This window comes from Pseudophryne corroboree, chromosome 8 (genome assembly GCF_028390025.1).
Source record: "Pseudophryne corroboree isolate aPseCor3 chromosome 8, aPseCor3.hap2, whole genome shotgun sequence".
Lineage (NCBI taxonomy): Eukaryota > Metazoa > Chordata > Amphibia > Anura > Myobatrachidae > Pseudophryne > Pseudophryne corroboree.
In genome coordinates this window covers 397,459,815-397,485,952 of record NC_086451.1, presented here as the reverse complement: position 1 = coordinate 397,485,952, position 26,138 = coordinate 397,459,815, and the positions used below count along the sequence as shown (strand labels likewise).

Sequence of the window (26,138 nt, the reverse complement as noted above, 5' to 3'; positions counted from 1 at the left end):
GTGGATTAGGGTTTGGCTGTGGGAGAGGACAGTTAGGGTTAGGCTACGGGAGGGGTGGATTAGGGTTTGGCTGTGGGAGAGGATGGTTAGGGTTAGGCTATGGGAGGCGTGGGTTAGGATTGAGATGTGAGAGGGATGGTTAAAGATTATAGTTAGAGTAAGGGATAAAATATTCACCGGAATCCACCTGCATTCTGTCGGAATAGTGACTATCAGAATATCGATGCCATGCCAATGTAGCATACCGAGACTTTAGTATGGATTTTGACACTGTCCCACATCACATCCCACATTACTGCTAAACTGGAATACTGGACAAGTGGGATTGGACCAGTGCTTTTTAGTATCTCTGTTGCTGACATTGACAGGCAAGCAATGTAACAGGCAAAACAGATGCTTGGTTGCATAGGGAGAGGAATCAGCAGCAGATGGAAAGAAGTAATAATGCCACTGAATTGGTCATTGGTACGGCCTCATCTAGAGTACTGTGTTCAGTTCTGGAGGCTATACAGTATTTCCAGAAAGATATAAATACATTAGAGACTGTACAAAGAAGGGCAACTAAAATGGTGCATGGCCTACATCACAAAACATACCCAGAAAGACTGAAAAATCACAATATGTATAGTTTGGAGCAGAGAAGGGAAAGAGGGGACATGATAGAAACTTTCAAATATATCAAGGGTTTAAACAAAGTCCAGGAGGGAAACATTCTTCAAAGGAAGAGATGTATTAGGACTAGTGATGTGCACCGGAAATTTTTTTGTTTTTGTGTTTTGGATTCGGTTCCGCGGCTGTGTTTTGGATTTGGACGCGTTTTGGCAAAACCTCCCTGAAAATTTTTTGTTGGATTCGGGTGTCTTTTGGATTTGGGTGTTTTTTTTACAAAACCCCCTCAAAAACAGCTTAAATCATGGAATTTGGGGGTCATTTTGATCCCATAGTATTATTAACTTCAATAACCATAATTTCCACTCATTTCCAGTCTATTCTGAACACCTCACACCTCACAATATTATTTTTAGTCCTAAAATTTGCAACAATGTCTCTGGATGGCTAAGCTAAGCGACCCAAGTGGCCGACACAAACACCTGGCCCATCTAGGAGTGGCACTGCAGTGTCAGACAGGATGGCAGATTTAAAAAATAGTCCCCAAACAGCACAAGATGCAAAGAAAAAAAGAGGTGCAATGAGGTAGCTGTGTGACTAAGCTAAGTGACCCAAGTGGCCGACACAAACACCTAGCCCATCTAGGAGTGGCACTGCAGTGTCAGACAGGATGGCAGATTTAAAAAATAGTCCCCAAACAGCACATGATGCAAATAAAAAAAGAGGGTCACCAAGGTCGCTGGATGGCTAAGCTAAGCGACCCAAGTTGCCGACACAAACACCTGGCCCATCTAGGAGTGGGACTGCAGTGTCAGACAGGATGGCAGATTTAAAAAATAGTCCCCAAACAGCACATGATGCAAAGAAAAAAAGAGGTGCACCAAGGTCGCTGGATGGCTAAGCTAAGCGACCCAAGTGGCCGACACAAACACCTGGCCCATCTAGGAGTGGCACTGCAGTGTCAGACAGGATGGCATATTTAAAAAATAGTCCCCAAACAGCACATGATGCAAAGAAAAAAAAGAGGTGCACCAAGGTCGCTGGATGGCTTAGCTAAGCGACCCAAGTGGCCGACAAAATCACCTGGCCCATCTAGGAGTGGCACTGCAGTGTCAGACAGGATGGCAGATTTAAAAAATAGTCCCCAAACAGTACATGATGCAAAGAAAAAAAAGAGGTGCAATGAGGTAGCTGTGTAACTAAGCTAAGCGACCCAAGTGGCCGACACAAACACCTGGCCCATCTAGGAGTGGCACTGCAGTGTCAGACAGGATGTCAGATTTAAAAAATAGTCCCCAAACAGCACATGATGCAAAGAAAAAAAGAGGGTTACTAAGGTTGCTGGATGGCTAAGCTAAGCGACCCAAGTGGCCGACACAAACACCTGGCCCATCTAGGAGTGGCACTGCAGTGTCAGACAGGATGGCAGATTTAAAAAATAGTCCCCAAACAGCACATGATGCAAAGAAAAAAAGAAGTGCAATGAGGTAGCTGTGTGACTAAGCTAAGCGACCCAAGTGGCCGACACAAACACCTGGCCCATCTAGGAGTGGCACTGCAGTGTCAGACAGGATGGCAGATTTAAAAAATAGTCACCAAACAGCACATGATGCAAAAGAAAAAAAGAGGTGCAATGAGGTAGCTGTGTGACTAAGCTAAGTGACCCAAGTGGCCGACACAAACACCTGGCCCATCTAGGAGTGGCACTGCAGTGTCAGACAGGATGGCAGATTTAAAAAATAGTCCCCAAACAGCACATGATGCCAAGAAAAAAAAAAGAGGTGCACCAAGGTCGCTGGATGGCTAAGCTAAGCGACCCAAGTGGCCGACACAAACACCTGGCCCATCTAGGAGTTGCACTGCAGTGTCAGACAGGATGGCAGATTTAAAAAATAGTCCCCAAACAGCACATGATGCAAAGGAAAAAAAGAGGTGCACCAAGGTCGCTGGATGGCTAAGCTAAGCGACGCAAGTGGCCGACACAAATACCTGGCCCATCTAGGACTGGCACTGCAGTGTCAGACAGGATGACAGCTTTAAAAAATAGTCCCCAACAGCACATGATGCAAAGAAAAAAAGAGGTGCAATGAGGTAGCTGTGTGACTAAGCTAAGCGACCCAAATGGCCGACACAAACATCTGGCCCATCTAGGACTGGCACTGCAGTGTCAGACAGGATGGCAGATTTAAAAAATAGTCCCCAAACAGCACATGATGCAAAGAATAAAAGAGGTGCAATGCAGTAGCTGTGTGACTAAGCTAGGCGACCCAAGTGGCCGACACAAACACCTGGCCCATCCAGGAGTGGCAATGCAGTTTTCTAGTTAGAGGATGAGTGCTTCCATCCTCATATGAATCTGAACCACTAGCCATGAACATAGGCCAGGGCCTCAACCGTTCCTAGCCACTCCATGTCATAAATGGCATATTGGCAAGTTTACGCTTCTCATCAGATGCTTTTAATTTTGATTTTTGGGTCATTTTACTGAACTTTTGTAGTATACTTGATGACATAGAGGTAGAGCAGTGGACTACTGTACCGTACTGCTATATATATACTGGTGGTCACAGCAAAATTCTGCACTGTCCTCCTACAATATACTGCGCACAACTAAAATGCAGCACAGGTATGGATGTATAGTATACTTGATGACACAGAGGTAGAGCAATGGACTACTGTACCGTACTGCTATATATATACTGGTGGTCACAGCAAAATTCTGCACTGTCCTCCTACTATATACTGCGCACAACTAAAATGCAGAACAGGTATGGATGCATAGTATACTTGACGACACAGAGGTAGAGCAATGGACTACTGTACCGTACTGCTATATATATACTGGTGGTCACAGCAAAATTCTACACTGTCCTCCTACTATATACTGCGCACAACTAAAATGCAGCACAGGTAAGGATGCATAGTATACTTGACGACACAGAGGTAGAGCAATGGACTACTGTACCGTACTGCTATATATATACTGGTGGTCACAGCAAAATCCTGCACTGTCCTCCTACTATATACTGCGCACAACTAAAATGCAGCACAGGTATGGATGCATAGTATACTTGATGACACAGAGGTAGAGCAATGGACTACTGTACCGTACTGCTATATGTATACTGGTGGTCACAGCAAAATTCTGCACTGTCCTCCTACTATATACTGCGCACAACTAAAATGCAGCACAGGTATGGATGCATAGTATACTTGATGTCACAGAGGTAGAGCAATGGACTACTGTACCGTACTGATATATATACTGGTGGTCACAGCAAAATTCTGCACTGTCCTCCTACTATATACTACAATGCAGCACAGAAATGGAGCGTTTTTCAGGCAGAGAACGTAGATATTTTCAGCACACTGAGCACAGATATTTGCAGCAGACCGAGCACAGATATTTTCAGAAACTGAGAGAACACAGCCACGTCCTCTCGCTATCATCTTTAAAGCACGAGTGAAAATGGCGGCAACACGTGGCTCCTTATATAGTATACGAATCTCGCGAGAATCCGACAGCGGGATGATGATGTTCGGGCGCGCTCGGATTAACCGAGCAAGGCGGGAAGATTCGAGTCTGCCTCGGAACCGTGTAAAATTGGTGAAGTTCGGGGGGGTTCGGATCCCGAGGAACCGAACCCGCTCATCACTAATTAGGACACAAGGACATGCACTGAGACTGGAGGGAGGTAGGTTCAGGGGAAATTTGAGGAAAAATTACTTCACAGAAATGGTAGTGGATAAGTGGAACAGGCTCCCAGAGACAATAAAGCAATTTCTGAATGCTTGGGATAGACATAAAGATATCTTTACAAAGAACTAAGGATCAAAAAAGGACAAGGTTACCAAAAAATAAGTAAAAAGGGGCAGACTACACATGCCAAGCAGTTCTTATATGCCATATAATTCTATGGACCTTATTCAGCTTGGATCACTATTAAGACATACAGTAAATAGCGATTTTCTCAATTCTGCTTCTGCTAAAAATCCCATAAAAGGTAAAAAAGGCCAGCCGATGCAATCGCAAAACTGCATATGCAGTCGCAGAACTGCGATGTATAATCAGAAATCGAGCACCATTGACAGTTGTGGATGACCCTGGGCTACTCATAATATTGAGAATGCAGTTGCACCGGGCGCCATGTTTTCAATCACAGGAACTGCAGCTGATGTCAAATGCTGCACGAAAATGGCTGTGACAAGCCTGTGTTTCCTCAACCACTCCTCACAAACACCTTGGCCCTCATTCCGAGTTGATCACTCGCTAGCTACTTTTAGAAGCCGTGCAAATGCATAGTCACCGCCAACGGGGGAGTGTATGTTCCAAGAGTGCGAACGCATGTGCAGCTGAGCTGTACAAAAACATTTTGTGCAAAACAAGACCAGCCCTGTAGTTACTTATTCTGTGCGATGATTGTTGCGACAAAGGTCCTGGAATTGACATCAGATACCCGCCCTGCAAATTAATGGACACGCCTGCGTTTTTCCAAACACTCCCAGAAAACGGTCAGTTGACACCCATAAACTCCCACTTCCTGTCAATCTCCTTGCGACCGGCTGTACGAATGGAATCATTGCTAGAAGCAGTGCAAAACAAAGATGCTCTTTGATGCTCTACGCCCCATACGCTTGCGTAGTTTTGCAGTTTTTTAAAATGATCGCTACGCAGCGAACAACGGCAGCTAGCGATCAACTCGGAATGAGGGCCCATGTGTACACCCACGAATTCTTACCAACTGTCAATCAGCTCTTTTCGCATCCCAGCAAAATGCAATCGCAGAAGAATTGAGGGTCACGCACGAGCAATGGGTGGCTTTCTGATAATCATCCGTTTGTGATTTTGCAATTTTTGGCGACTGAAGCTGAATAAGGTCGTATGTTTCTTTGTTTCTATGTTTATATTGGGTGTGGAACACTCTTCGGTAAATTTACTAAGATGGGAGTTCTGTTTGAGATGGGATGTTGGCCATAGCAACCAATCAGATTCTACTTCTCATTTTTCTAGCACTTTCTAGAAGATAATACCAGGAATCTGATTGGTTGCTATTGGCAACATCCAATTTTAAATAGAACTCCCATCTTAGTAAATTTACCCCTCTGTCTTCACAATATCAGTAAGTATGAACATGTTTTACTGTTGGCAAATGGATTATTTTCCATATACTCTCATGAACAGCAACCCCGTTAAAAAGTGGTATGAAATATCACATGTCACTGAAAGAGGAAATATATACGTATATATCCATAAAAAAAACAACAATAAATTATATTTATTTCCAAAGTACTAATACTGTAAATCGGAAACTTTAAAAAATGATTTTTAATCTCCTTCATTTTTCTGTATCCCACTGACTAATAATAATGCATTAAATCCATTTTATTTTTTTGGGTACCTCCTGCATTTTGATAAGGAAGCAGTCTATGTAATCTCTAGGGTCATTCTTGTCCAATGTCTCCATATTCATCTTCACTCGCCCAGCTACAAAATCGTTCAGTTCCTCCAATAACGTGGTGATTTTCTGGTGAGGCCCAGGGATGTGGTTCATAATTATTGGAATCATATCTTGTATCTGTAATTACATGAGGAAATGTGATCACAGTAAGAGCTTACAGTAATTAAATGCCATGAACTGAATGTTTAGATTTTCCTTTTACCTACAAAAGCTTTTTATGTGTCATATTATTTCCTAAATTAACGTTAATTATTTTAAACATAATACATACTGTATATGATTATTAGTGCACTATGTACCATTAATAATCATTGCCAGCATTATATTTTTGTTTGGTATCTCTGCATCTTATAGAGATACTTACAATTGTATCACCGGTATTTACTGTCAACTACAGTACCTGTCCAGTGAAGACCAATGTTATCTCTCTCCTCAGTGGTGTGCTATACTGTATTTTGGCACCAGGTTAATATTAGAGATGAGCGGGTTCGGTTCGCCGAGAAACGAACCCCCCCCGAACTCCACGTGTCATACACGGGTCCGAGCCCGGCTCGGTTATTCCCGTCTGACTCAGAAAACCCGAACGAGGCAAAACTTCATCGTCCCTTTGTCGGATTCTCGCGTGATTCGGATTCCATATAAAGACCCGCGCGTTGCTGCCATTTTCACTCGGGCATTGTAGAGGGTACAGAGAGGACGTGGCTACGTTCTCTCAGTGTCAGTTCTCAGTATCAGTGCTCAGTATCAGTGCTCATTGTCTTGTGCTGCTCAGTAATACTAGTACAGTGTCTCTCTTGTGCTGCATCTTGCTGCTGTAGGGTGCTGTGGTAGTAGTGTCCTGTGACTGTGCATCGGTCATCATCATTCCAGTCACAGTTGTATATGGGGGGTGACAATTCCAGAGTGCTTTTGTGCTGCTCACTAATACTAGTACAGTGTCTTGTGCTGCATTGTGCTGCTCAGTGTCAGTTCTCAGTAGTATCATCAGTGCTCAGTATCACTGCTCATTGTCTTGTGCTGCATCGTGGTGTTCAGTAATACTACATTCCCAATACTAGTACAGTGTCTTGTGCTGTATCGTGCTGCTCAGTGTCAGTTCTCAGTAGTATCATCAGTGCTCAGTATCACTGCTCATTGTCTTGTGCTGCATCGTGGTGCTCAGTAATACTACATTACCAATACTAGTACAGTGTCTTGTGCTGCATCATGCTGCTCAGTGTCGGTTCTCAGTAGTATCATCAGTGCTCTGTATCACTGCTCATTGTCTTGTGGTGCTCAGTAATACTATATTACTAATACTAGTACAGTGTCTTGTGCTGCATCGTGCTGCTCAGTGTCAGTTCTCAGTAGTATCATCAGTGCTCAGTATCAGTGCTCAGTAGTATCCTCAGTGCTCAGTATCACTGCGCATTGTCTTGTGGTGCTCAGTAATACTACATTACTAATACTAGTACAGTGTCTTGTGCTGCATTGTGCTGCTCAGTATCAGTGCTCAGTAGTATCATCAGTGTTCAGTATCACTGCTCAATGTCTTGTGGTGCTCAGTAATACTACATTACTAATACTAGTACAGTGTCTTGTGCTGCATTATGCTGCACAGTATCAGTACTCAGTAGTATCATCAGTGCTCTGGTCATTGCTCGGTGCCTTGTGCTGCATCTTGCTGCTGTAGGGTGCTGTGGTAGTGTCCTGTCACTGTGCATAGATCATCATCATTCCAGTCACAGTGGTATCTGGTATATCTAGTGATATCTAATTCCAGAAATTACTGCCGTCTAATTCCAGATATATTACTGGCATATAATTCCACACATTAAAAAAAGGAGGACAAAATTTGGAGGTTAAAATATGGAAAGATCAAGATCCACTTCCACCTAGTGCTGAAGCTTCTGCCACTAGTCATGGCAGAGACGATGAAATGCCATCAACGTCGTCTGCCAAGGCCGATGCCCAATGTCATAGTAGAGAGCATGTAAAATCCAAAAAGCAAAAGTTCAGTAAAATAACCCAAAAATCAGGGCAGTCAGGAGCAAGTGCTGACACCTGGTCCAGAGTGAAGGACCTGCCAATGATTACTGACATGTCTACTGTCACTGCATATGATTATGTCACCATTGAAAGAATGGTGGTGGATTATATGAGTGACAGCATCCAAGCAGGCATGTCAGATAGCCCGTACGTATACTGGCAGGAAAAAGAGGCAATTTGGAGGCCCTTGCACAAACTGGCTTTATTTTACCTAAGTTGCTCCCCCTCCAGTGTGTACTCCGAAAGAGTGTTTAGTTCAGCCGGTCACCTTGTCAGCGATTGGCGTAGGAGGTTACTTCCAGAAAATGTGGAGAAGATGATGTTCATCAAAATGAATTATAAATTCCTCCGTGGAGACATTTACCAGCAATTGCCTCCAGAAAGTACACAGGGACTTGTGATGGTGGATTCTAGTGGGGACGAATTAATAATCTGTGAGGAGGAGGATGTACACAGTGAAAGGGGTGAGGAATCAGAGGATAAGGTGGACATCTTGCCTCTGTAGAGCCAGTTTGTGCAAGGAGAGATTAATGCTTTTTTTTGGTGGGGGCCCAAACCAACCAGTCATTTAAGCCGCAGTTGTGTGGCAGACCCTGTGGCTAAAATGATTGGTTTGTTAAAGTGTGCATGTCCTGTTTAAACAACATAAGGGTGTGTGGGAGGGCCCAAGGACAATTCCATCTTGCACCTCTTTTTTTATTTATCTTTGCATCATGTGCTGTTTGGGGACTATTTTTTTAAGTGCCATCCTGTCTGACACTGCAGTGCCACTCCTAGATGGGCCAGGTGTTTGTGCCGCCCACTTGGGTTGCTTAGCTTAGTCATCCAGCGACCTCGGTGCAAATTTTAGGACTAAAAATAATATTGTGAGGTGTGAGGTGTTCAGAATAGACCTGGAAATGAGTGGAAATTATGGTCATTGAGGTTAATAATACTATGGGATCAAAATTACCCCCAAATTCTATGATTTTAGCTGTTTTTAAGGTTTTTTTAAAAATCAACCGAATCCAAAACGCATCCGAATCCAAAACCCGAAAGGGTGGTTTTGCCAAAACGCGTCCGATTCCAAAACACGTCCGTGGACCCGAATCCAAAACCAAAACACAAAACACGAAAAATACCCACTGCACATCTATAGTTAATATCCAATGTGCATGTGTGGCAGCCATTTGTACATGTGCATAGATTTTCATCAGGGCAGGAATGTAAATGAGCTTTTTAGATTAGCTATGGAATGACTAAGTTCGAGGCTATTTAAGAGCCTCATTTTTTGTGATTGGTTGTTAGTGACTAAGCAGTTGCTAGGTAGTTTTCAAGGGTCCTGTGGGGTTTTCCATAGGTGTGTTTTTATGTCAATCAGGAATTTAAGGTGTAGGCTTAGAGTAGTATATAGGGGGTCATTTCGACCCGATCACTCGCTGCAGTCTCTTGCAGTGCAGCGATCGGGTCGGAACTGCGCATGCGCCGGCGCATGCCAGCCATCGTTGCCTAGCGATCGCCTCTGAGGCAGAGGCGGTCGCTGGGCGAGAGGGGGCTGGACGGCGGTGTTAAGCCGCCATTTAGGGGGCGCGATCCGGCCAACGCAGGCGTGTACGGACCGTTGATGGGGCAGGCCGCGGCAGCTTCGTGACGTTACACGCAGCCGCTGTGGGCCAGGGATCGATGAGTAGCTCCCGGCCAGCACACTAAAGCTGCGCTGGTCGGGAGCTACTCCTGAAGTGCAAAGGCATCACCGCTGTGCGATGCCTTTGCACTTCTGTGGTGGGTAGCCGGCACTGACATGAGGGGCAGACTAGCCCTGTGCTGGGCGTCCCTCCGCATGTCAGTGTGAAGGATCGTAGCTGTGCCAAATTTAGCACAGCTACGATCAACTCGGAATGACCACCATAATCCTCAGTCATGTGCCTCAGACTTCCTCTTGCCATTTTTTGGAATGCAGACAGGCATAGTAGTGTCTTCACCTCACCTATTGTCTATCACTGTTTAACCCTATCCTCCTTTCACCACCCCCCTTATTCTGTCCTCCCAGCCAGTGCCTCTTTTGATTGTTGCTCCCTGCCCTCTCAATTCCCTCTATAATGCCCTGTCTGCACAGGACCAGCCCCACCCACGGCGTCTTGCCGAGGCCGCGCGCCCACTTACATCAGCGGGATACGGGCGTCCTTACGCAACCCCCTCCGTGCCTTCTCCTGCCTCTGGGTCCAGCAGGTTGCCGGCCGCTCGGATCCGCTCCCCTCCTCCGTCTCGTCAGATGTGCGAGAGGCGCGGGGTTCCAGTCATGGTGGCCGCTGGCGGGGCGTGGTCACGTGGGCGGGGATCTGCCCCGACGGCTGCTTCTCCTCCGGCGGCTTTCCCTGCCGCATCTGCCTCTCCTCCAGGGTCCTGCTCCCCCTCCCCATCCTCGGCTCCGGCCGGCTACTGCGGCGCCCTCGTGGTGCCCGGTGGCCCCGGTCTGCTGGTGGAGGAGGGGGGCCTCTTTGGGGGGGGGGGGGGTGTGGGCCGGCGCAGGTGCGGTGGTCTGAGGGGTCAAATTATGGTGCACATGAGGGGCCCCCCAAGCGGGGGAGCCGTGCCCGGTGCCAGCTCAGGAAACTGGCATGCTGCCAGCAAAGGCAGGAAGGATTTCTGGGGACCATGGCTCTGGGAGGGTTGGGACCCCAGCGATCTCCTTGGGGACCCCACGGGGGCACGCCCTCCCCTTAGCAGGGGAGCCTGCAGTGGGGAGTCCACAGGGGGCGCTGTTTGGGGTGGTGTCCAGCTCCCTGGGGCTGATGATGCCTGCACCCCCCTTTTTTGAGGTGTCGCGGGCACCACCTGCTGGACACTCTGGAGTGTTGCAGGTGGTGCCTGCACAGAGCTCTCTGGCCACCTCAAGGCCATTATCGGGCTACCCTTACCTGTATGCCGAGGGCCATTTCCCAGCGGGTTTCGCTGGAGCACAGTCATTTGCGGTGCCCCAGCCATTCCCCGTACCCCCGGGACACGTCAGCAGGGGGCGCCAGTTTCCGTAGCGCCGCTTTCCCCCCCCCCCCCCTATTTTGCGGGTTCGTCATCAGGTGTCCAGCCCACATGGTCCTGTAGCGGACCTCCATTTTTCCATTCCCCCCACGGCATTTTCTGGGTCATACGTTGAGGGTTTCACCCCCACATCGTCCACGCACACCCAGTTTTAGGGTCTGGCATATGTTCCCCCCATCAGGGCCACTAGCTTACAGCAACGGGACCCAAGCGCCTATCAGGACCTTCCCTTCGGCCACAGTGTCCTTCACTCAGTTCGTTCCTCTATCCCCGCCTCTTCCCCTGGGTCCTCCTCCAGTGGTAAATGGGGAGTTTCCCCCCCATTCCTCCCTTGCCGCCTGTGGCAATTGTTGATTTACAGTCATTAACTGCCATTGTTGTGCCCCCTGATTCTTCCGTTCAGGTATCAGCGAGTCAAGCGGGCCCAGTGTCTCCATCACAAAGGAGTCGGAGATCTAGGAGAGGGACAGTGGCGGCGTCGGCTGAAGGCGTGCCACCAGGGCCAGTGGTGGTGGAAGAAGCGGATGGAGTTCCGGGCCCCTCAGGCACTGGTGAGCATGCTGTTATTTCTCCTTGATCATCCAGTACTTCTTCTAGCTCTTCTACTAGTGTATCCCCAGGTTCTCCCTGGCGCCCGCGTAAGTTAGCTAGGCTTATAGCGCGCTGCGTAGCGAAGGAAACTAGGAAAGACAAAGTACCATTGGCCACGGTTCCCTCAGATCCCCCGCATTTCTGGGATCTGGCCCCTGGCCACTTTGGTATTGCGCCAATATCACGGTGGCCAGGGGCATTAGGAAATGGATGAAAGAGAAGGTTAGAAAGGGCAAGTACGTCGACATGTTCACCCTTACGGATGACATGCGTCAGGCTTTTGATGAGGCTACACAAGAGTTGGGTGTCTGCACACTCAATATATATTATCAATGTTGTGAGTGTATGTGAACCATCATCACATCATCACTTGATTGAACCCCTTTTCCCTTTTTTATCAGACAATGCTTGATATGGTAAGGGGGTGTTGTCAATTACAGTGTGTAAGCGATCAAGTTGAGGGGAAAAGTAAGAAGGAACTGTATGGTTGACGCACTGAAAAAGATTGCTTTATCTTAAAACTTAACCTTTATTCGATATACATTAAATGATGAATTAATTATCCAGACAACAGTGAAATATAAGAGTTAAAATCAGACAAATTGACATATATGTGAAACCTAGAAGATAGGAAATTGTGAATAAAGAAATTTCAAAGGCGTGTCCGCGTGTATTTGGTACGTATAATACTCGTGGGATTATTGTATCTATTCAAATATTGCCATTATCTGGTCCATTGACAATATAATTCTATTAATGTAATGGCTGTTACTCTAATGTTGTCAACCGGCTGTCTTATGAATATCTATTTATTCACCAAAAATATCTCTTGGGAATTAATCCCAAATATAGAGACTGTGAATATCAATAGGTGTATAGGTGCAGATTGACTCCAATAGGAAAATATGACTAATGTATATAGCCAATTGTCGCTGCTACATCTCAGGATATTATAATGCTTGGCCTGGATCAGCTAGAAGGTGAATATCTCTATCTCCAAAATATTCTTCGAGAAGGTAAGTATTAGTTTGCACTTACTGTCTGTGTTAATACGCAGATACAAATTTTTCAAGGGTATATGTAGAGTGGAAAGAAAGATTTTATTTGGGGGATATGGCAGTCCCAACTATGGTGTGGTTCATTAAGGGATATAACAGTCCCTATTTCTAATATCCACCACATGTATTCCCTACCTAGTGCGATAGTCTGTATTTCGTTCTATCAGACCCGCTAGAAATAACTCTCTATTAAGATATTTTATTTAGAGGTATAAAGCTGTGTCGTTCAGGGAGATCATACTCCTTTGAGAATATATGTCAACCCCATATACTATATCCCTTGTTAGTATTTCGTTCACGCTGCGGGCACGGTGGCGCGCTATGCGGGCCACGCTATTTATTCTCCCTCCAGGGCGGTTGTGGACCCCCAAGAGGGAGAATAAATGTCGGTATGCCGGCGGTCGGGATTCCGGCGCCGGTATGCTGGTCGCCGGGAGCCCGGCCGCCGGCAAACAGAAGACCACCCTAATTTTCACTGTCCCTTAATTTCAGAGAATACTTCACTGTAGCAGTTTAACACACACATAGTATATCACAAGTATTGCGGCTGGTATATATAATGATAGCCGTATCGTCCTACATATGGGGTCGCCTGTCTCCCATTCAATAGGGTTATTCCTATCAATAGGAGTCAGCTAATATCACCATATACTATCTAGGACCTCAGCTGCTGTGCTTAAAGTATTTATTGAGAGCTCTGCTATCAACAGCATATAGTATTCACAACATCAGCTGCTGTCAGCGTATAATACTTGAAACATTTGTTGCAGACTCTGATACTAAGTATCCTATTTTTAAGTATGTGTTGTTAAGAAAATCGGCAGCTATCAACAGATGGCATTAGACACATTTGTTGCAATTTACAATGCTTAGTATCCTATCCTCAGTTGTGAGCAGCCAAATACAACTTCTCTAGTGAGTGGATCTAACAGCCATTACAGTACAAGTATATATACGTTTGTTTTATAACATCATATGTCAGATACACGCGGGCACGCTGTGCCGCTGTGATGAGGCTAACAAGGCGGGCGGCATGGGGAGAACGCCTTCCATAACTTCCGTCAGTGGTTGCGGGGTTTTTTGTTTTTTTCTGCTTGTTATGCGGATTCACGGCCTGTCGAGTATCCTAATATAGTGAAGTATCTGTTTTTGGAGCATGAGATGTATTTGAAAACCAAGGGTTATGCTTGGAGAGATTACGATGAAAAATTATAGTCGTAATCAAGTTGGCAATGCCATTTTACCCTTGGGGTTCAAGGACGTGAAGGTGTGGCTTGAGGTTACCCAACAAGTCCGGCCTCCCACGGATTCTCAAAATAAAAAGCCTTTTACACCTAGCATTTCAGGTTCACGCTCGGTGGCAAAAGACAGGTGTTTTGCATTTAATGAGGTCAGGCGGAAGGTGGAGGCGGAGATTAGTTTGTGACGCATGTGCGGACCCTATGCTACCCCTCCGCTGCCCTCCTTGTGCATCTCCCCCATCTGGGTGGTGCCCAAAAGTGACCTGGGCACTTTCCGCCTCATCCAGCAATTGTTCCATCCACATGGGTTTTTGGTGAACGATGCCATCCCCGAATCAATTTGCAGAGTGCGTTATCAATCTTTCGACGAGGCTCTGAGTTTGGTTCGGGGCTATGGCCCGGGGGCCTTACTGGCTAAGTTGGACATAGAGTCCGCTTATCGCCTGCTTCCCCTTCATCCGGATTCACTCCGGTTCCTGGGTTTCAAGTTGGGTAAGGATTTCTATGTGGCCCGGTGTCTTCCCATGGGCGGTTCGGTCTCTTGTGCCTATTTTGAGAGATTCAGCACCTTTCTGCATTGGTGTATCCAGGTCGCCTTCGGCCAACCCGGGGTTGCTCATTACCTGGATGATTTTCTCCTTATGGGCCCGAGGGATAGTTCGGTTTGTGGCGACGTGCTGGCTTCCGCAAGATCATTGTTTCTGGGAACTGGGCATCCCTGTAGCCACTGAGAAATGGGAGGGCCCTACCAGCCGCCTTAGTTATTTGGGTACTGAAATTGAAATGGTGGCGGGTTGTTGTCACCTCCCGCTGACAAGGTGTGTAAGCTTCTAGGGTTTGACGATTGCATGGGCATACGCAAAGTATGGCTTAAACAGGTCCAATCTTTGCTGGGCTCTTTCAATTTTCCATGCAGGATCCTCCCCATGGGGAGGGTTTTTTGCCGGAAACTTGAACGTGCCACGACAGGGACGGTCAGGCAGCATCACAACATTTACCTCTCCCGTGAGATCAGGGATGATTTTCGGGTCTGGTTCTCATTCTTGGTTTCTTTTAACCAGCAAGTTCTGTGACCTTAGCAGCGCTGCACCAACAGCTGCCTCCAGCTGTTCACAGTCGCTTCAGGCAGTTTTGGGTTCGGCGCCTTCTTCGCCGGCGAGTGGTGTGCTGCTCCCTGGCCCGCCTCCTGGGTCTCCCGTGTGTTCACAGGAACCTTCTGTTATTGGAACTTTTCCCCATTATCGTAGCCTTAGACTTGTGGGCTTCCAAGTTTTCAGATCGGAACATATTTCTTTCCGCTGCGACAACATGGGGGTGGTTCACACTATTAACAATCAGCGTTCCTCCTCCCCACAGGTCTTGCGCCTTTTTGCCGTATTTAGTACTTACATGCTTAAGACACAATATAATTTTCAGGGCTCACCACGTCCCCGGCATTGACAACAAGATAGCGGATGCTTTGTCTCGCTTTCAGTTTGATAATTCCGTGAGTTGGTGCCGGGGGCGGCGGCTAAGGGTTTACCGTGCCTACCTTCTATCTGGCAGATTATCGAGCTGGATTAGCTGAGTTGGCCAGGAAAGCTTTAGCTCCTTCCACGCTTAGGGCGTACGATGCGGCCTGGCGTGATTGGACGGCATTTGCGAGTAGGTATGGTTCAGGGGATAAGTCATCCACTGACTGTTTGATGGCCTTTGTCATTATGAAGCGGGTAGGTCCAAGGCGTCCATGGGGTCTGCCCTTGCGGGCATTTCCTTCGATGCGCGGGTGCGTCGACAGGCAGACCCCACCAAGTCTTTCATCCTGTCCAAAGCACTTAAGGGTTGGGCTAAGGAAAGCTATGCGCCTGCGGATTCTCGGAGGCCTGTAACTTTGCAGATGTTATCATAATTACTAGGGGTGCTACCTAGCATGGCCGAATCCAGTTTTGAAGTGGCTTTCTTTAGTTTGGCTTGTGCGCTTGCTTTCTTTGGGGCTTTTAGGATCAGTGGGCTAGTGGCAAGTAGCAAGTCGTCTCTGGACTTTGGCCTCCTCTGGTGTAATGTGATGTTGCAGGACGATAGGTTGCTATGCAAAATTCCACGTTCTAAGATGGACCAGGCTGGCCATGGTCACTGGGTGTCCCTTGAGGCGCGAGAGGGTGAAGCTATTTGCCCGTTGCATCTGGCAAGGGAGTACGTACAGTTGCAACCCCCAGGGGGTGAGTAATTGTTGCTGCATGCCGGCATGGGTCCGCTCACCAAGTTCCAGTTTGCCACAGTGTTTCGACGATGTTTGGGGGCCTTGGGTTTGCAATGTGCGGGTTTTGATACACATTATTTTCGTATTGGGGCGGCTACCAAGGCAGCTGCGGAAGGCTCCTCAGCGGCAGCGATTCAGGTGCTGAGCTGCTGGAAGTCTGCTGCATATAAGTCTTACATACGTTTGCATAAGGTTTAGTTGCGCTAACCCAGAAACTACGTTTACCCGTCGGTTTTTGAATGAGTAGCATTCAGGAATCGGGGATGTGAAGTGAATTTTTTTATTTTCCTCCAAAGGGGGCCTAATTACAATTGGTATTCATAAGGTCCACGGGAGGTTTTTTGAGTTTTCTCCTTCACTTGGGTTCTTTCTTACGTTTTAATGTTATTTACAGTGGTTATGTGTATGAAGTATGCTGATGTTAGGAATTTTTCTTTTGCAGCGGTCAATGATCCATCGGAACAATTGTGGCTAGTTGGCCATTCTTATATTTTTTGGGCGGCAAGGCATTCCATGGCTTTGCGCTGTCATTGGCCTGGGTTCCGTTTTTTTTTTTTGGTGCGAGATGGTGCCCCGTTTTAATTGGAGAGGAGCTGTCAGTTTCTTGGCCATTGAAAAGGAGCGCAAGAAAGTAAACTCGGCTGTTTCTTTGTCTCTGCTTTAGGGGGTGCGGTGGTCAAGCATCCATTTTTGGTTTTGCATAATAAGCAGTTTTATAAGGATGATGGTGTCCATCTTTCCACATCTGGTATCAACATTTTCTTGGAGAGTATATTTGGACTTTTCGTTAGCTCAGTATTCTTTGTTGCTTTCTTTTGTTTGGATGGCGGTGTCGGTTTAGTTAAACCTTTTTGTGGCGGGAAGTCGCTACCAGCCAGCAGTCAGATAGGCAAAAGTTGTCATTTTGGGGCACCCTCTTTTGGAAAGATGCGGGTGTGTCCTTACCTTGCGGGTGGACAATAGACGTTTCTCTGCCGGAATGTCAGTATTTGCCAAACAGAAGAGTGGTGAGTTCTGCACAATGCGGGTTATGCAGGTAGGAGGCGGTGCTATTGTTTAGGCCCCTCCTATGTTTTTTGTGGATACAATTTAAGTGACTGGAGCTGGCGTCTGGTAACGACTTTTCATTTGCCATCCTCCAACATAAATTAATTAGATAATTTTAGTTTAACATCAGGTCACCCATTAATAAATACTGTCTGACCTTTAACTCCGGCTATCGGTATCTGTGTCGTTATTTTAGTGATAAGCTAGCTTGCATAAAGTGTTTTAAGTTAATCGCAATAAAATTATGGGCGCCTTATTGGTTAATAAATTGTTGAACAAACTATTAAACCATTAACAACCTGACAAACCTTAATTCTGCATCATCATGTCGAAAAATGTTTCTCTTATCTTTCTGTACAATTACTAGGACACAGTGCCAAACTGGTGTGGAGAAGATAGTTACAATTTCCCATATTGTAACCTTTTCCTTACAGCACTTTGTGCGACGCCTCTTACTGTACTTTGAGCACCCCTAGTGCCACCTCTCTGCTTGTGAGGCTTAATACAGTATATACAACATGCATGTAGGCTTGCATAGCAGCATACTGTATATGAATGATCTGATACACTACGGATGTGTCCTTATACATCGTTGTTGTAGTTGTGCCAAATAGCCTCTCTCAGCACGTCATGTCCCATGAGACTCTGCTAGCATTGGGAGTCATTTTCCAGCTTTTCTGATGAAAATGAGTCACATCCACAAAGCACCAGAAGACTGTGGTGATTCATTTGAAATTAATATACACCTGTATATCTGTTTGCAACTGATGATAGCAGAGTTACACGGGACCTGGAGGCTCACTTGTGTCAGACATCTCACGCTATATGGTGTATTGAGGCTAGATATACTGTATGAGGATACGTCTGTATGTCAGTGCATCTCAAGCCTGGTCCTCATAAAACCCAAGTTTTCCAGATCATCTAGCTGGAGCACATGTTTGTTAGTTGACTAACACAATAGATAGGTGGTACTAGTTATTCCCGAGGATACCTTGTATACACTCACTGTTTGGGTTACAAGCAGGCTGAGTCTAAGGGGTAAATTTACTAAGATGGGAGCTCTATTTAAGATGGGATAGCAACCAATCATATTCTACTTCACATTTATCTAGCACCTGCTAGAAGATAATACCTGCAATCTGCTTGGTTGCTATGGGCAACATCCCATCTTAAATAGAACTCCCATCTTAGTAAATTTACCCCTAAGAAACACTGCACTGTGCAAAAGGGCATAACTCCACCTCTGCGTCAGTCCTATAGTGTATACTATAGCTCAGTCATGGGCTACATTAGTAGTTCATTGGTCAAAAAAACAAACAAAGATGTGGTAGAACTGTTCTGCAGGATAAAGAGGATATATTTTTACAGATACAAAAACATTATGTTTTATTTACAGTGTTCTTATCATTACCGTGCATCACAAGTTGTAAAACTCATCTTTAGTTGTCTTGTTGCAGGTTTTGAATCATTATCTACAGGTGTATTTTGGTGACAACCCCCCCTCCCCCTTTCTACCCCCCCAAAAAAGTATTACTTTGTATTCTCATTATGGGGGTCATTCCGAGTTGTTCGCTCGTTATTTTTTTGTCGCAACGGAGCGAATAGTCGCTAATGCACATGCGCAATGTTTGCAGTGCGACTGCGCCAAGTAAATTTGCTATGCAGTTAGGTATTTTACTCACGGCATTACAAGATTTTTTCTTCGTTCTGGTGATCGTAATGTGATTGACAGGAAGTGGGTGTTTCTGGGCGGAAACTGGCCGTTTTATGGGAGTGTGTGAAAAAACGCTACCGTTTCTGGGAAAAACGCGGGAGTGGCTGGAGAAACGGAGGAGTGTCTGGGCGAACGCTGGGTGTGTTTGTGACGTCAAACCAGGAACGACAAGCACTGAACTGATCGCAGATGCCGAGTAAGTATGGAGCTACTCAGAAACTGCTAAGAAGTGTCTATTCGCAATTCTGCTAATCTTTCGTTCGCAATTTTACTATGCTAAGATTCACTCCCAGTAGGCGGCGGCTTAGCGTGTGCAAAGCTGCTAAAAGCAGCTTGCGAGCGAACAACTCGGAATGACCCCCTATATTCCTTTTGCAGTTGTTCTCTTAAGGCTAAGGGGTCTATGTACTAGTCCTTACAGAGAGATAAAGTGGACTGAGATAAGTACCAGCCAATCAGCTCAGAACTGCCATGTTATAGGCTGTGTTTGAAAAATGATAGTTAGGAGTTGGTACTTTATCTCTCTCTATCCAAATCTTAATACATAGACCTCATAGTACCAACCAATTAGTTCCCGTCATTTCTTAAGCACAGCCTGTAAAGTGAAAGAAGCTGATTGGCTGGTACTTTATCTCCATCCACTTTATCTTTCTCCAAGGATTAGTACAGAGATCCTTGTATCTCTCTATGTTTTATCCCTCTCTAATGTTGATGCATATGCCCACATATCACATATTGGTTAAAACAAAGCATATTTTTCTTTTAACAATTATCAAGACCTTACTGTTATAAAGCTAGACAATTCTTTTTTAAATGTATGAACAGTTGCAAAATGTACTAAATTTATAACTTTTGAAAACTGTTTTTGAAAAATGGCAGTTAGGAGCCAATTGGCTGGTACTTTATCTCCGACCATTTTAGGTCTCTCCAAGCTTTAATATATATGCCCCTGAATCTCTTTCAACTTTATCTCTCTCCAGTATTTGATAAATCTCCCCCTATATCCTTTATGACATGGACTCTATTTGAACCTCATAATGATAAGCCAACTTCTCTTAACTTTATTTAGGGTATTTGGATTATAGGTCAAAAGTAATAAGGTTGATAGTCAATAGGTGGACCCCATATGGTCGACATGTATTAGGTCAACAGGTTCAAATGGTCGGCGTGACAATGGTTGACACACACATGGTATACACAGATTTTTGTAAGTTTTTTTTTTAAATGTTCTCACTGTTTCATACATTACCATCTACGAGGACAACGATGGGAATAGAAACCTGCTCGAAGCTTGGTAAGCAAAGTGACCCATGTGAGGGGACAAGTTACACTAATTGGGGTCACATGTGGTTAAACATACAAAATGTCACCCAAAAATTCAAAATAACCTTTCAACCTTTTTGTGTCAACCATTTCTAGCTGTGGACCTTTTCAGGTGTCTACCTTTTCATTGTTGACCTATGGACCCTGTTGACTATGTGCATGTCGGCCATATGGGATCGACCTAGTGACTGGCGGCCTAATATTGGCCAACGTAATGATCCACACCCTTTATAAAGTATTTCTATGAAAGGTACTTTCAAAGTAACACTCATTTTATAGTATGTACTAGAAAGGGAATGAAGCATTTAGGGATACTTGGTAAAGAAAATAATTGCGTTATTTATCTATTGATTGGGAAGGTAAGTTATTTAATCGAAAACTGACTGTGATATGTTTGATCTCTGCCTCTTACCGTACCTGGCCCCAGGTGGAACTCATGAGCTCAAAGGTTTCATAGAAAATATCCAGCATTCTGTGAAACTTGGCATCATCGTACTGGAAGCGGCTCCCAAATACAACAGAGCAGATGACATTGGAAACAGCCTTGGTAATGAGAATGGCTGGGTTAAACTCCCTCTCTGCAACATAAAATAATCCGTTAGTAGAAGCTTTGTTACACCTCATTTATTACACAAATGCTAGTAAAATATATGGACCTAAAATGAACATCTATAATAATGATCACAAACCAGAGCAACTCTAATGGGAGAGTATAAGCCTCCTATGCTCTAGGAGCATAATCAATGTATTCAAGAAAATTATGGAACAGCGCTGTAGGTCTAGAAAATATATTTAAAAAAATCAATAATTATAAATATAAAAAATAGTAAGTCGTTAACATTGTGTGGCATGATATTAAAATGGTTAAATCAACTTTCAATACTATATAGATAAAATATATAACAATACAGCATGTGATGTAGTGCATCATATGGGGGGTTATAGCGAAGTGATGTAGTGTCATAACGTAATACAGCATAAAGGGGGCGTGTAGTGTAGTGATGTAATGTGTAATGGGGATGTGGGGAACATGCTGCTGTGGGAGATGTCAGGGAGGCACTGGAGGCATTTATTGCAAACAAGGAAGCATGTGAGACAAACGCTGCTGTGAAGGGGGCACAGGCACTTATAGTAACTTGTTGCTGTCTCAAATTTCTTTGGTGGGAAAGGGGGGCAAGAGTAGGGGGCCCAAAGCACATTTTTGCACCTGGGCTCACCACTTGCTTGTTCCACCACTGGCCCAACCATTAATCTTAAGATTATGTTTTTTTCCCACTTCAGTTAGCACCCACATACTGACTGTGCCCTCTCAGTGTGACATCCGAAAGAAAGTGACATCCGATTGGGATTAACCAGAGCTGGAATCACATGAGGGCTGTGGATCACAACTGATCATATACTGCCACCTCTGACATGGAATGTTCCCCATTCTGACTAATTGCATCCAAAAGGGGTTAGCATGCAGGTGAGTATACAGCTAGCCTATACTAACAGTTCATACACTAACTTACCTTTATAAGTCCGGAGCTCTTGCACCAGGAAGCTACACTCCTCCTGGATCCTCTCGTTAATGCTCCTCTTTCCTAAACCGTACTGTCTTAGTGTGGAGAGGGAAAAGCGTCTCAGCTGTTTCCAGCGATTTCCTTCACTTGTCATTAACCCTGAAAAACATAGTTTGTTAATATGCCTGTCACTGTTCCCCTACCAGTACACAAAAACCCTAATTATATAGGTAATTAAAGCAGAAACATCAATTTAAAGATAAAGGAGGACAAGAGGTTTAAAAGATGGACAGCTGGGAAGTGTAATCTTTTAAAGCATGTGACAATGAAAGATGGTGCAGGATCTTGCTTTGTGTGTCATTAATTAGGGTGGCACTCAATATACCGGCTGTCAGGATCACGGCGCTCAGCATACCGGCGCCGGGATCCCGACCGCTGGTATACCGACAACTATTCTCCCTCTTGGGGTGTCCACGACACCCCTGGAGGGAGAATAATTTGCGTGGCGTGCATAGCACGCCTCCGTGCCCGCAGAGTGGCGAGGGCAGTGAGCCTGTAAGGGGCACTTTTGCGCTCAACCCGCTGCCGGCATTCCGGCTGTAGGGATCCCGATGCGATCCCGACAGCCGAACATTCATAGTACACCCATTTATTATGTGTCTAGCAAAATGTCAGAATTACACAGAGTCATTTTTTTTTTACCATATCCCTGGAAGACTCTGTCCACTGTGGGCTGTCTTCCGCGGCCTATAAAGTCATCTCCATGATCTACCAGTGCTTCTTTCACAGCTTCGTAACCACAGAATACAACCACGGGGCGGGGCCCAAAGTGAAAGGTGTACACCGAGCCATACTGCTTGCCCAGCTATGTAAAATAAATTATAATATTAAGAATATTGCATACAGGAACAGAATATAGGACTTTTATATAGCAAATTCAGCTACAGTAAATACAGAGTATCTGTATTTAAATGTGCCCAATTATAAAGCATATGAAATGAATATATTTTATAAATGTTTTGTAGAGAATAGAAAACAAACAAAAATTAACCACCTTTTTTCACTACATATCCAGGGTTTTTACCTTTTTTAGGTGTGTGGAAAATTTAATTAGTGAAACCTTTCTCTCTCCAACAATGCAGGCTTTGGACCTGGGGGGTAATTCAGAATTGATCACAGCAGCAAATTTGTTAGCTAATGGACAAAACCATGGCCCTCATTCCGAGTTGTTCGCTCACTAGCTGCTTTTAGCAGCATTGCAAACGCTAGGCCGCCGCCCTCTGGGAGTGTATCTTAGTTTAGCAGAATAGCGAACGAAAGATTAGCAGAACTGCTACTAAATAATTCCTTGCAGTTTCTGAGTAGCTCCAGACTTACTCCTAGATTGTGATCACCTCAGTCCGTTTAGTTCCTGGTTTGACGTCACAAACACGCCCTGCGTTCGGCCAGCCAGTCCCCCGTTTCTCCAGCCACTCCTGCGTTTTTTAGCACACTCCCGGAAAACGCTCAGTTTCTGGCCAGAAACACCCACTTCCTGTCAATCACACTATGAACACTCGAGCGATGGGAAAACGTTGTTCGACTGTAAGTAAATCTACTAAGTTTTGTGCTAAAATACTTAGCGCATGCGTGATGCGTACCATGCGCAATGCGCATTTTAGCACTAATCGCTCCATTGCGAAAAACGGCAACGAGCGAACAACTCAGAACGACCACCCATGTGCACTGTAGGGGGGCAGATATAACATTTGCAGAGATAGTTAGATTTGGGTGGGTTATTTTGTTTCTGAGCAGGGTAAATACTGGCTGCTTTATTTTTACAGTGCAATTTAGATTTCAGTTTGAATACACCCCACCCAAATCTAACTCTCTCTGCACATGTTATATCTGCCCCCTCCCCCCCTGCAGTGCACATGGTTTTGCCCATTAGATAACAAATTAGATCTGAATTACAGTAGGCCCCTGATTCTGATCCAAACATAAGCTGAACTATGGGCAGATCTCACAAATTCCAGAATGCAATGATATAGGCATCTGCGCTTTCCTGTATCAGTTATATGCATACGGACTGAGTTACCTTGTGCATATGGATTGTTCTGTCTGGCAATGGAGCAAACTGTCAGTAAAATGGGCATTTCTGATCACTAATTTTGAATGTGCAGAACGGTTCCTTCTTGTGGAGGTGTCATGAAGAATAATTTCATGCTTATTGCTTACCAGCTTCTATGAATGATTGTAGACAGAAATCAGACAACTGTTTTTAATGGTATCCTTTGAACACCCGCATGAGGTGGGTGCAAGTTCAGACACTAATGTTAATGGCTGCAGACATAAAAAATAGTGGGTAGGATAAACTTCCAAATGCAGATGCACAGATTTTTAGGGGATCTGGACTATACGTTGACAATGCCCTGTCAGATCTATGTCGACAGTCATAAGGTCAACATTAATAAAAGGTTGACCTATGAAAGGTGGAGGCGATGACTAGGCTACAAAATATGAAAAATTCCATTGTCATGCCGTGTCAAAAGACAAAAAAGGACACCTCTTATGTGTGGAATTATTTTTACCCAAATCCAGACAATTGTCAAGCCATCTTTACCACTTCTAAAGCAAGAGTAAGTAGAGGTAGGGACCTTAACCATCTAGAAACCTCCTCCTTGTTACATCACTTGCAGCGCATTCATCCGAAGTTTTTGTCAATTTCAGAAACTTTGGCTAAAAACGTAACAATCAGTCCAGCGTCACCTAGCTCCCTTCTCTCTGTTAGATCCAAGTGCCTGCAATCTCCACCAGCAACACCTTCAGCATCAACATCCTCAATCATGATCCTACCAGGAATTCCTCAGAAGCATCTTTGAGTGCTACGCCTGTTGGTGCTTCAGCTGTGAATGGATCTTCATCCCAGAAGGGGACCAGGAAGACTACTTGTAGTAGTTTAACAAATCAATTTACTGTTAAACAATCCTTTGCAAGGGGGAGCAAGTATGACAGCAGTCACCCAGTTGCAAGGCAGATTGCTGATGCCATAAGATGCTGGTATTAGATGTGCATCCAGTACCTGTCATTAATGCTGTGGGTTTTATACAGTTAATTGAGGTCCTGTGCCCCAGCTACCAAATCTAGATTCCTCTTCGCTAGAAAAGCAATTCCCAGCTTGTACATGGACATAAAAAAAAGAATTATTAGTGTCCTCTGAAATACCATTGTACCCACTGTCCACTTAACCACCGATATGTGGTCGAGCAGGACAGGACAAAGTAAAGATACATGACTGTGACAGCCCACCCGGTCGGTGTGTTGCCTTCAGCAGCTTTGTAAGCCCTGTCAGGAATCCTTGCCTATTAAAATTATATTCTATTTTGGTTATTAAAAATGTGTTGCAAATTAGTACAGTAATAGTAAGATTATTAGCAGATTTTTTGGGAGGACCCCTAGCTTTTGGTCCTCATGATATTGCTGCGAGCAGACTGTGCTATGTTTGCCCACCCTTTCCCTCTAACATTCCACCTCTCCAAACATACGGAAAGGTGTGCACCTGGGGTAAAAAAAAAGTGCAGATCGTCCACAAATATGAACCCAATATGTATAAGGTTCATATGATATGTCAAGAACATGAAGCTTGCATACAATTTAAAATCTTCCTAAACCTCTTGTGCTCCAGCAGTCCTGGGATGAGAATAGTTAAACACAAAACTGAACAGTACAGGGAACATTTGCGAAGCTGAGAATGAAATAAAGTACACTGACCTCCATCAGAGTTTTTGCCATCTCTCCATTTCTGACCTGCATCAGATTCCCAATCAGAGGAAGTGGGGTAGGACCTGGGGGAAGTTTTGGTCTCCTATAGATATTATTCCATATAAAATAAAATATTATAAGAGAGAGGAGAGTGGTGAGAAGAATTGTCCCACAGCCTAGAGCTTCCATGTTTATTAGTGTCAGGACTCTAGGTTGCTTTTGAACTGCAGCCTCTGTGTTTACATGGACTTGAGCCAAGAGGCCAGAATACGCAATTCTTTGTATCCTGCTCATTAACTGGATCTTTGCCACGTTTTAATCTTACGAGAACAGAGATGAAAAGCAGAGAAGAAGGGTAAGGGTGAAATTCCTACATTTGATGGGGCCTATTAAATGCTGCACAGTGTGACTCACAGGAAAAAGATCTCTTTTTCATACTAGCTAAAAAAAACTAATAACATGTTAAGAAAGTATCTGCTATGAAAGCTGCAACTGTATAGAACCAGAAACAGACAATCATATGCATGGAGTCACCTGACCCATATAATAACAATTTCCTGCACACACC

The 26,138-nt window shown here is 44.9% G+C and overlaps 1 protein-coding gene across 1 annotated transcript in view; it reads right to left on the bottom strand.

The window, feature by feature from the left end:
- The window catches only part of LOC134949274 (cytochrome P450 2G1-like), a 61,860-nt gene extending 36,056 nt beyond the window's left edge, over window positions 1-25,804 (bottom strand). The window contains exons 1-5 of the mRNA XM_063937769.1: window positions 25,580-25,804; window positions 22,532-22,694; window positions 21,839-21,988; window positions 20,745-20,905; window positions 6,009-6,185 (exon numbers count right to left, since the gene is read on the bottom strand). Of these exons, the coding sequence (XP_063793839.1) occupies window positions 6,009-6,185; window positions 20,745-20,905; window positions 21,839-21,988; window positions 22,532-22,694; window positions 25,580-25,759 (831 nt within the window). The 5' untranslated portion in view covers window positions 25,760-25,804. The remainder of the gene's footprint in view (window positions 1-6,008; window positions 6,186-20,744; window positions 20,906-21,838; window positions 21,989-22,531; window positions 22,695-25,579) is intronic.
- Window positions 25,805-26,138: the final 334 nt, after the last annotated feature.